Here is an 11,016-nt window from a genome sequence, read left to right as displayed (position 1 = left end):
GTTTGGAAATGTGATGTTGATGGTTTTTTGAAGTATATTTTATTGAGAAATTTATTAAAATATTATTTTTTTTTATTTTTTAAAAATTATTTTTAATATTAGTATATCACAATAAATTAAAAATATCAAAATATTATTAATTAAAAATAAAAAAATTAATTTTTTTTAAAACACTTTAAAATATAAAAACAAAGTAAATTATCATACAGACAGAAGAGCAACGTAACATTAAGATATCATTATTTGTTAAATAGATTGTATGTTTAAATTTTATATAAAGCATGACATAACCAAAAGCTCACCCCGGGAACATTTAAGGTAATTTTATTCTAAACAAAAGACCATACACAAACATGGTTAGAGTGACTGACATACACTTGATCCAACAGAGATGCTCTCACTTGAGTTGCCTCCTCCTATCTACATATCTAAGGTGGCCCCTCGTCACTTTTTTAAACCTTCTACTCTGTTCAAGCCCTCAGCCCATCAATCCCAAGAGAAATCTCGGTCTTCCCCTCTTTCTTTCATTGTAAAAGTATACTATGTACAGATAAAGCACCGGACTTTCTCCTCCCTCTAACTCTCAAGTCTCAAATCAAAAGGAGCAATCTTTACAAAGAGAACAGAAATGAGCCTCAGAAATCTGAAGGAATTGACCATTATTGCCAAAGAAGCATTCAGCAAGATGTTCTTGGTAGCCAAAAGTCTATGCTTTCTCCATGTCACCAACACCCATGTCTTCACTGTTGCTTCTGTAAGTATAAATAAGCATAAAGTAGTGATTTTTATTTGTTTCTTTTTAGAATCTAAGCATTGATTTGGTGTCTTTCAGCTCTATGGACCAAGTATGCTCCCTACCTTTAATCTTACTGGTGATTGGGCATTGGCTGAGAGGTTTTCTCACAAGCTTGGCAAAGTGGGGGCTGGAGATATTGTTATTTTAAAATCACCTGTGGAGCCAAGAAAAATTATGACTAAAAGAGTTATAGGTGTCGAGGGTGATTCTGTTACTTACGTTGTTGAACCCAAGAACAGTGATAGAACTGAGACTATTGTGGTATGTGTTGTTTCTTTTGTTGGGTATTTATAGATTTTGCCTTCTGTTGTTAAAGCTTAGTGTGATGTCTTTTTGTTAGTGGGTTTTCAGTGGTTCTGCTGCAGCTGCTGCTGCTTTTTTTTTTTGTTGATTTTTGATGTTTGCTTAATGGGTTTTGGAGAGTGTGGTTTGGTTAGTCAATACTATTTGATGTTTTTGCTTTGCTGGATTTGTGGATTATTGCAATTTATTGTTTTAGAGATTGTTGATTGTTAGTTACAAAATGAAAAATGTTTGTTCTCTTTGATTAGGTTCCTAAGGGGCATATTTGGGTAGAGGGAGATAACATATATAACAGCAAGGATTCAAGAAACTTTGGAGCAGTTCCTTATGGCCTTCTTCGAGGGAAAATGCTTTGGAAGGTAAGCCTATTTTCTTCCTTAGCGTGCTTTTGTTGAATTTTGAGATTTGTTAATCTTTATAGTGCATATTTGTTTTTGTTTTCCTATGAGGAATGTGTGAGTTATCAGCATTAATGTTCAAACCATGTGCAAAATAACTTCTTTGACCTATCTGGCATGAGTTGCCAATTAGCATTGAGCTTTCTTGTGTCAGTTGGGTGCAATCGAGATTTTTTGTTTTTTTAGTTCAATGCTATTCAAGAAATTATGAGGGCTAGGATGAAGACAATGAACCAAAAAAAAAAAACCCTTGAGTAATGGCTGATTTAAGACCTAGAAGGTCCGAAAAGTGACCATTTATCTTTGTTTTCCAAGGCATAAAGGTCGACTGAAAATGATCCTGTATCTTACTCTAATGCACAATGTATTATGTGGAAAATTTCTATAATAATGCAGGTTAGTTAATCATGACCTGGGAACTTGATGAAATATTCTATAAGTAATATGAACCGATGTTGTTGTTGTTGGTAGAAACTTCTAAATTTGTTTTCCTGACCCACATGGAATAAGGAAAGCCATCTAAGATGAAACACCATCTACTCCCAAGAGTGATTGACATGGCAGCCCAATCAGGAGATACAGGGTTTAGTTCAGTTTTTGCTAAACATGATGTGATATTGGTTACAGCCTATATGCTGCATGACAACAAGTCATTCCTAGACTGTCTCAGTAATCTTCACAAAGAAATTTACGTTTTATTTTGACTTAAATGGTGTTGAACTGTGGAGAAAAATGCATTATATCAAACCATGGTTGAATTTATCGCTTTCTAGCCTGACCTTCTCAAGCAGTCCGCCCTAGGCAATAGGCATTGTGATGTAAAAAGTATGCAGTAGTTGATATCTAGTGAAATCATCAGTGTGAACTCTGTGGATTAAGATAAATTCACCCTTAACTTGTTGCAATAACGAAGTGGTGTGAATGGAATGATTATCAAGGCTCAGGTTGACTTCATGAGCAGCTGGATCACCGATTCACGTGCTCTACCACTATTTTACATATTATGATCCACTGATTGTGATAGGAAATGGACCAAGTATACTCTTATTCGGAGCTGACAGCTATGGATTTTTGTTCCTTTTGCAACCGCTGGACTATCATTTTTCATAAAGGCTTATCTCCTTGCACTAAATTTCATGGTTTTTTTCCCTTTCATTTTGTTTCTAGATATGGCCACCTAAAGATTTTGGATATATTGGAAAAAAGGAGCAAAACAGCTGAACAAATGTCGCTAGGTAAGTGTTTTTAGATGGCACACAATTACTGTCTCCATTTTCCTTTTCTCCCTATTTTATATTGTAATGTCTTTGATCTTTCTCAAAGTTTGATTTTAGTGGTCTGCTGAGATCAAGTATGAGTGAATAAAATGAAACCTCATTTGTTCACTTCTAATCAGTTCCCAATACATGCAGGTGCCCGGCACTCAATAGCAAGGTTCAAGATTCATTTTGATGCATTTTAAATTGAAAAATATTTTTAAAAAGTACAATGCATCACAATGCTAAGTTCCATAGTTATGAAACCTAATCCGGCCTGAATGGTTGACTTGGGACTCGGGGCCTTGACCTGGTGTAAACTCATAAAAACTCAGGCTTACAATTGGCCCTGAATAACTATAATGATCTACATTCATATGAATTGTTTTTTAACTTTTTAACGTGAGATACTGTACTATACTTCACATTTGTTTTTATAGCTTATATTCATATGCATTGTTTCATAATATTTCAATGTATGATAATTATACATAGCTATATCCACATGCATTATTTCGTAAATTTTCAATGTGTGATAATTATATATAGCTGCATTCACTTGCATTATTTTTAACTTTTCAATGTAGGATAATTTTATTATACTCCATGCCCCATATTTTCTTTATAGCTTATATCTGAATGTATTATTTCAAAACTTTTTAATGTGAGATATTAAAATCTTAAACATAATTTTTTTTTTCCGGTTAATCCAATTTAATCCATGTGACTTGGAATCTAATACTTTAACTGGATTTAATAAATAAACACAAAGTCTCACTCTCAGCTGTCATAATTCAAGGCTCATATATGTTTTGGGCATAACCTATTGTCTTGTTGCGTAGGGCCTTTGTCCCCGTTTTGAACACCCTAAAGAAAAAAAAAGAAGCACCAAAATGGTGGAAGAAACCGAGTTGTGTGTTCCCCTTCTTTCTGCTTGCTCTATTCTCTATGCTCTATGCTCTATTTTTATCATTTCAAAATAAATCGGGCTAATCCAGCAAAAAAAACCCCATGAACTATAATCTGTGTTTTGATCAACACCTCCATGAGACCTTTTTTTTTTGTTTTTTGGATTCCAATACTTTTTTTTTTTAGTTTAACGTAGGTGTCCGGGTCAGCTTGCACGTACCTCGACTAATCTTATGGGCCCTGAAGTTAACGATCATGTAAGCCTCCAGTGGCCATCATATGAGCAACCACAGGGCTCGAACCTGAGATCACAGAGAAAGTAAACCTCTTGATTCCAATACTTGAAACATGAACAACTATCCATTAAATTGGTTCCAGACATATCCGTTAAATGACATGTAGGAATCACATGTTTTGTTACCACTCATAAAAAATCATTAAAAACTAAATATTTGAAGTTTGGTAATTCTTGTCTTTGATTATTCTCTCATAAAGAAAAAAAAATGATTCCAAGATTTTAGTGATGATGCACTGATTATTAAATGACAATTTAGCTACCATGTATGATAACCTATGATTCTTACATGGAAAATTTAGGGTTGTCTTCACATAAATTTCTCACTGAACAAAAGCTTCAATCTGCGCCAGCGTACTCGATCTTCCTCGATTTTTCCGTTCCAAAAGGACTGTCAAGTGTCAAGGAGTTTACTCTAGTTGTTGTTCTTATTTAGTTTGGATTTGATACAAATAAAATGGATAGAAAAAAAACCTATATCTACCAAAAACAAAATTCCCAAAAATAGGTTCAAAAAATACTTCTTGAACTTAGGCTTGGTAGCCTAAACTGAATATGTAGTTGGGGGTAAAAAAAAAAAAAAGCTCGAGCATAGTAGCCCGAACCTATATTTGGCCAGGGACATGAGTTTGACATCTCATGTTGAGATGTGCGTGCACCAATATTGAAGTATGCCCAATGTTATGCCTATACCCAGCACACTAGCTAGCTGTTGAGCATGCACCCCACCACCTTAGGTGATGGGCGTGCACCCAAAACTTGGTTGGGTGTGCTGCCCAGCAGGGGTGCCATCCTTTTGGGCTCGTGGGCGCGTCCTGAGCGCAACGTGCTCGGGATTAGGTGTATACTTTGTGCCCAACATGCCTGAGTTTAGGTAGCACGCCTGAACACATTTTTTATTTTTAATGGGCTCGAGTATCTTGTCAAAACCCAACACTCGTCATAGAATTTTTTTAGGATCTCACACAGGTCCCTCAGTGTTTTTCACTGATATTATACATATTATTTTGAGTATAATACAACTCAAAATATTATAAGGGTGAAGTTACACTTTAACCCCTCCTCTCAGTAAAAGTACAAGATTCATGAGTTATAAATATACCATGAATCTTTCAAGCTAAAAGTTCATAATCTTTTCATTCTCAATATTTTTAGCATATATCTTTTTAGAATCTATCTTTCTAAAATATTATTGCACTTTTTCTCTCTACAAATTTACTAACTATACCTTCAGAGAATCCTCACGTCCATTAAAAGGGATCTTTTATAGGTACCAATTATCAGTCACTTGGCTTACCAGACACCACCTGCTACTACTATAACTATCGATCACCACAATTACCAACCCCCTGGACTTTCCATATCAAGTTATCAGATATCTTAACTATGAAGAATAAATCAAATTAATTAAACTAAAAAATCAATTAATTATCCAACAAATCAATCTTATTCTAATCATATTATAACTCATCAGAATCCCTATCATTTTTCATTATTAGTACGAGCATGCACATCTTAAGATTATCTAAGTAGCTAGGGATAGTGAATAAAAAGCATGCATCGATTAGTTGACATCTATCAAGATCACAAGTCTAAGCTCCGTAGATTTGACTTTCATGAAATTGTTGATGAAAATAGCCTTGTAGTTAACAAATAACCAACTCAGGAATTGACTTCTCGAGCAGTTGGACCACTACCTAATTCACATGTTCTCCCAATAACTTAAGACATTATGATCCATTAGTTGTGATGGGAAATGAAGCTACCATACTCTCAAATTAGTGAGAGATTCTCCCTAAATTATTTATCGAAGAACTTCAGCTATTGGCAACATGTATGGTCAGCCATGTGTGTGTTGCATTTTATCTAGTTAATTTTGTTTAGAAATGAAACCCTATTGATCATTGCAATCAAATCTTTTCTCGTCGGCATGGATCTGAGTAAACCTCCATGCTAAGAATGAACATGTTTGGCAAAAACTTAATTGCTAGAAAGACTTCTCACGCCATGCCTACAGCCTTGGCTTCTGAAAAGAAACAGGTTGCAATTTTGAAACTCAGAGGGAGGCAAGCAAGGATTCAACAAGATAAATTCACTTGGAGGGATGAAAGAAGTAGAGAGGCTATTATGACAAGAACAATGACCGCTCTATGCTAACCTAGGAACTCGTGTCTATACACGCATAGGTCATAGAATAACTTGAAAATGCCATACCACCAGACCAGCTACCGCATTGAAAACTGGTTAACATGCAGCAGCTAGCGTCTTCATTCTTTTGTCAAATTTACTAGCACTCACAACCATCTTCATTCTATTATCGGGCCATCATTTATGATTCTTCATTCCTTTTCTTCACTTGCAGGTTGCATGCCTCGGTACTAGTTTAAAGATGGGATCACCCACCGCTTTGAAGAGTGTAATATATCTCATAGATCTTGTAATCGGCATGGATGTCTTGCTCTTTTTTCAGTGAATATAAAAATACACCGAGTCTTGGTATACGTATAATGATTGACTTTTTTGTGTGGATTGACAAACTTCATTTCAAAGCCTAATAGAAAATGGCATGTTAGTGGACAGTAGGACTAAAATACTAGTTATTAGACTATGTTTGGCATGCATCTATGTAATATATTAATCGAGAAACCTTTAGAAGCTCAAGAATAATTGTAGGCATAAACCTCCTTTTCTTGTGATTTTAAAATAAAATTATAATTATAATGAAAGATGGTAAAAAGATTCGGTTTTAATCCAATAGATATTAGAATTGATTAAACCAATGAATAGGAATTGTTTTGTTTAATAAACAGAAACTATTCTAAGTAATTCAAGATAAAATTACAGAACATACAAGTTTGGATTATAAGCTTCTAAACACACACATACATATATTACAACAAATATATTTTCATTACAAATATAATAATAGAATTTTAGCATGCATATTGAACATATATTCAAACTTACAATTAATTTCAAAACAGCAAGTGAGTCACTACCTCAACTAGTAATAGTCAAGTGATAAGGAATCAACTAGGGGGAGATGACATCCCTGATTTGAATCCTACCACTAGCATTTCTCAATCTACATGTAAGTGTGTGATTGATTGAGGACCTCGAGTTGATGGATTTCTCCCCGTGTTTTGACTCTTGAAAGTGACCGTCCACCTGTGAATCGTATTCAGGAGTGTGTCTATGATATAAAAGAAAAGGTTAGTTTCAAAACAAAGTCTTAGCATGCACTAATAATATAAAATATTTATGTTTAAAATAAAAATAAAAAAAGGATACTTGTTGTGAAACACTTTAAAATAATAAAGTTTTTTATTGTTATCAAAGATAGATATTTTGTCCTTAAGTTTTTATTACTCCTCACTTTGTGCAATTGAAATATTTGCAATAAGTCTCTCAAGATTCCAACAACATTATCTTATTTAGATGCACTTCTAAATAAGGTTTATGAACCAAAGTCAATGGACTCAATTATCTCTAAAAAAGGAAGAAGCTAATATAAGCTTTAGATTTGAGAGAAAATCAAAGCTTAAAATGAGAAGAAAAACACTAAAAATGAGGTGAAAAAAATGTATAAAATTTTAAAAATATTGTTTTAAACTCTTCTTTCACTCCCTTTTTATATTGGATTTTAGAAGCTAAAAAGATAAAAATAATAATAATTAATTCTAGTAACGACCAAAACTAATTCCCACTGTTATCAACTTTTATTAACCACCACAAATCCTAAATTAAACCTAAGTGTTTTGGCTATAAATATGATTTTTTTGAGCTGAGTTATAGAAAATGTTTATGGAAGAGACTATTTAGGTTCTAACATTTATGGGTTGGACAAAGCAAAACATGGCTTGAAAAAAATAATTATTCATGGGCCAAAGAATTATAAACCCAGATCCAAGCCCAGAATTATATAGGTTGGTAAAAAAAAATCTTTTATGGCCCAAAAATTATTTTATAAAAAACCCCAACCTAAAGCTTGAGTTGGGTCGGCACATATATGTATTAGTTTAAGATCAAAATCCATTTTGCTTAGGACCTCTCCCTTCTAAAAGCTTGGGTGCTTTTTGGACCGAATATTAACTCTTCACCTTCCCATTAAATAAGCCATAAGAAAAAAATTGTTTCTTTCCAATACATGATAGAGTTTTTAGAGGGTTTTGGGTTTCATCAAAACATGCCAATCAGGTCTTGGGGTTTTTAATTATCTAGGTATGGTTACTGTCATTACACTCATTGAATTTTATAAGCTTTAAGACTATTTTTCTCAATAAATTATACACAAGCTCTCTCGATAAATTTTTAGTTAGCTTCGTATGTGATGTGATAAACCTCGGTGATATTGACTTTAACAATCATTTTCTTAGGGTTTTCTTGTTCGCCTTTATTTCTATAATCCCTAGCTAGGTTCCTACTCTTGTTGCTAATAAAACATTTACCATTGGATTTTCAACAATTCCTTTTTTTTTATATATATAGCAATCTTTTGATAGTTATTATGGAACTTTGTCACTGATTTCATAATGTTTGCTTTTGAGGCATCGAAAGATTTTGATCTTCTTTTGAAAAACTTATTGTCATCTTTTATCTTTAACCTTAAAATAAGATCTCAACTATCATATATTTTCCCTTATGCTGAAGGTAGTTCTTAAATCCTTTCCAAGATGGTGAATTTTTTTTTTTTAATGAGTGCAGCCATTTAGATGGATTCATTTGGTGACATGCCTTCAACATGTATTTCATGTAAATGAGCTAAAAATCTTGAATTTAACTCATAACAATTCTTGAATCAATCATTTTAAAATTTAGAAATTTGTTGACTATGAATTTCCTTATACTGACATCTTTAGCCTTGTATTTCTTGTCCAAAGCTTATCACAATGTCTTTGCACTCTTGATTGAACTATACACATCATAAAATGTATTGTCCAACTCATTTAAGATATAGTTCTTGCACATTAAATCGTTGTGATTCTAAATATCTACAATTGTCACAGTAGTGAGGTCAGATTCATCATCTAATAAATTTGCCATTTTTTAAGTCAAGAACTTTTTCGAGTTTAAAGTGGTAATTTAAAATAAGATCTTTTGCTACCACCTCTTAAAGTTCAATCCATTGAACTTTTAAGTTTTCTTACCATGCATCAAAAAAGGTGATGGTAGAATCCTCACTACCGAAATAGTACTTGTCAAATCATTATTAGTTGAGACAACCAAATCTTGAGTAGAATACATGATATAATCAATATAAAAAAATAGTCAATAATATTTATAAATAATTATTTTGGTTCCATAATAAGCAAGTAATATAAAATCAAACTTGAAATAGAGCAACTTAATAAACAAGAAATATTTAAACTATGTAAGATAAAAATTCAATACTTTATTTTTTTAAAAGACATCATATTAAACATGCATTATATCAAAATAACATGTTTAATCGTACCAAAAAGTTTGCAAAACATGTATAAACTCCAAATAATTTCTTAAAGATTAATTTTAAAATATGTTTAACATTTATCAAAGCATATGATAAGATTATAACAAGAATGAAAAAAAAAATCATATACAAAAGAAAAAAAAATACATGCATAACTAAAAAAATAACATGTAAGAATAAAGCCTTAAGATTATAAGATTGTAATCCAAAAAATATTGAAAACAAAGAATGATATTTACTTGTTGAAACACTTTAAAATAATAAAATTTTTATTATTGTCAAGGATGAAATATTTATCCTTAAGATTTCATTACTCCTCATTTGATGCAATTGAGATGTTTTCAATAAGTCTACCAAGATTTCAACAACAACACTTTATTTAGATGCATTTCTAAACAAGATCTATGAATCAAAGTTAATGGACTCGATTATCTCTCAACAAAATGAATGTAAGCTCTATATTTGAAAGAAAAACCAAAGCTTAAAATGAAAAGAAAAACACTAAAAATGATGTGAGGAAGAATTGTAAAATCTTGAAAAAAATTGTTCTAAACTTTTCCTTTACTCTCATTTTATAGTGGATTTTAAAAGATAAAAATATAAAAAGTTCATTCTAGTAATGACAATAATTAATTCTCACTATTATGAATTTTTATTAACCATCATAAATCATGAATTAAACATGAACATTTTGGCCATAAATCTGAATTTTTATAGATAAAAAAATGTTTAGGTTCTAACATTAATGGGTTGGACTAGACAAAACATGGGTTGAAAAAAATAATTATTTATGAGCCAAAGAATTATAAACTCAAATCCAAAAGCCCATAATTATATAGGTTGGCAAAAAATATTCTTTGTGGTCTAAAAAATTATTTTATAATAAATTCAAATCCAAGCTCAGGCCCGACCTGAGTTGGGTTCGCGTGTGCATGAGTTTAAGCCTAAAACCTATATTAGGACCTCCTCCTTTTGAAGCTTAGATGCCTTTAGAACTTAGTATTAACTCTTCGCCTTCCAGCTAAAAAAGCCACAAGAAAAACTTGTCAATGTAGGATGTAGTTTTAAAGGATTTGAGTTTCACCAAAACATGTCAAGTAATGATTATTTAAGATTAATTTTTCATCCATCTATAATTTATTTAAATCATGTTGATATTCCATGTTAAAAAGCTTATATTAAAGATTAAATTTTAATAAAGTTATAATCTCAAAAGTAAATAAATCCCACTTTTAACTTGATGTCAAATTTATACTCGTATGTTTTGTAACAAAATTTTCAACATTATTAACCTTTAATATAATAAAACATGAAACAATGAAAAAGTACGGTTTATTAACACGCATCTAAAAGACATAATCTTTTATATATTTGTTTTTTTTTTTAAATCATAGTGGTAATTATTGGTGGGGCTATTTTTGCCGCTATATCTATAATCATATGATAATTGACTATTTTTTTTATTTTACTAAAATTCAAATTTAAAAGAATATTAAGATATATATATATATATATAGTTTTTTTTTTAAAAAAAAACAATTGATTGAAAATAGATTTAATCTTAATATAAAAACTAATCGAAAATATTATTAAAAGGTATGGGATTTAGC

General features: G+C 31.6%; 1 protein-coding gene across 1 annotated transcript; it reads left to right on the top strand.

The window, feature by feature from the left end:
• The first annotated feature begins 375 nt into the window (after positions 1-375).
• Positions 376-3,222, top strand: LOC7486379 (uncharacterized). The gene is made up of 5 exons (XM_002307135.4): positions 376-754; positions 833-1,057; positions 1,348-1,458; positions 2,665-2,732; positions 2,910-3,222. The coding sequence occupies exons 1-4, from the start codon at positions 629-631 to the stop codon at positions 2,716-2,718; spliced, it is 516 nt and encodes a 171-aa protein (XP_002307171.1). The 5' UTR covers positions 376-628; the 3' UTR covers positions 2,719-2,732; positions 2,910-3,222.
• The last annotated feature ends 7,794 nt before the right edge of the window (positions 3,223-11,016 follow it).

This window comes from Populus trichocarpa, chromosome 5 (assembly GCF_000002775.5).
Source record: "Populus trichocarpa isolate Nisqually-1 chromosome 5, P.trichocarpa_v4.1, whole genome shotgun sequence".
Lineage (NCBI taxonomy): Eukaryota > Viridiplantae > Streptophyta > Magnoliopsida > Malpighiales > Salicaceae > Populus > Populus trichocarpa.
The sequence above is the reverse complement of the archived record's forward strand: the minus strand, read 5'-3'. Positions and strand labels throughout refer to the sequence as shown.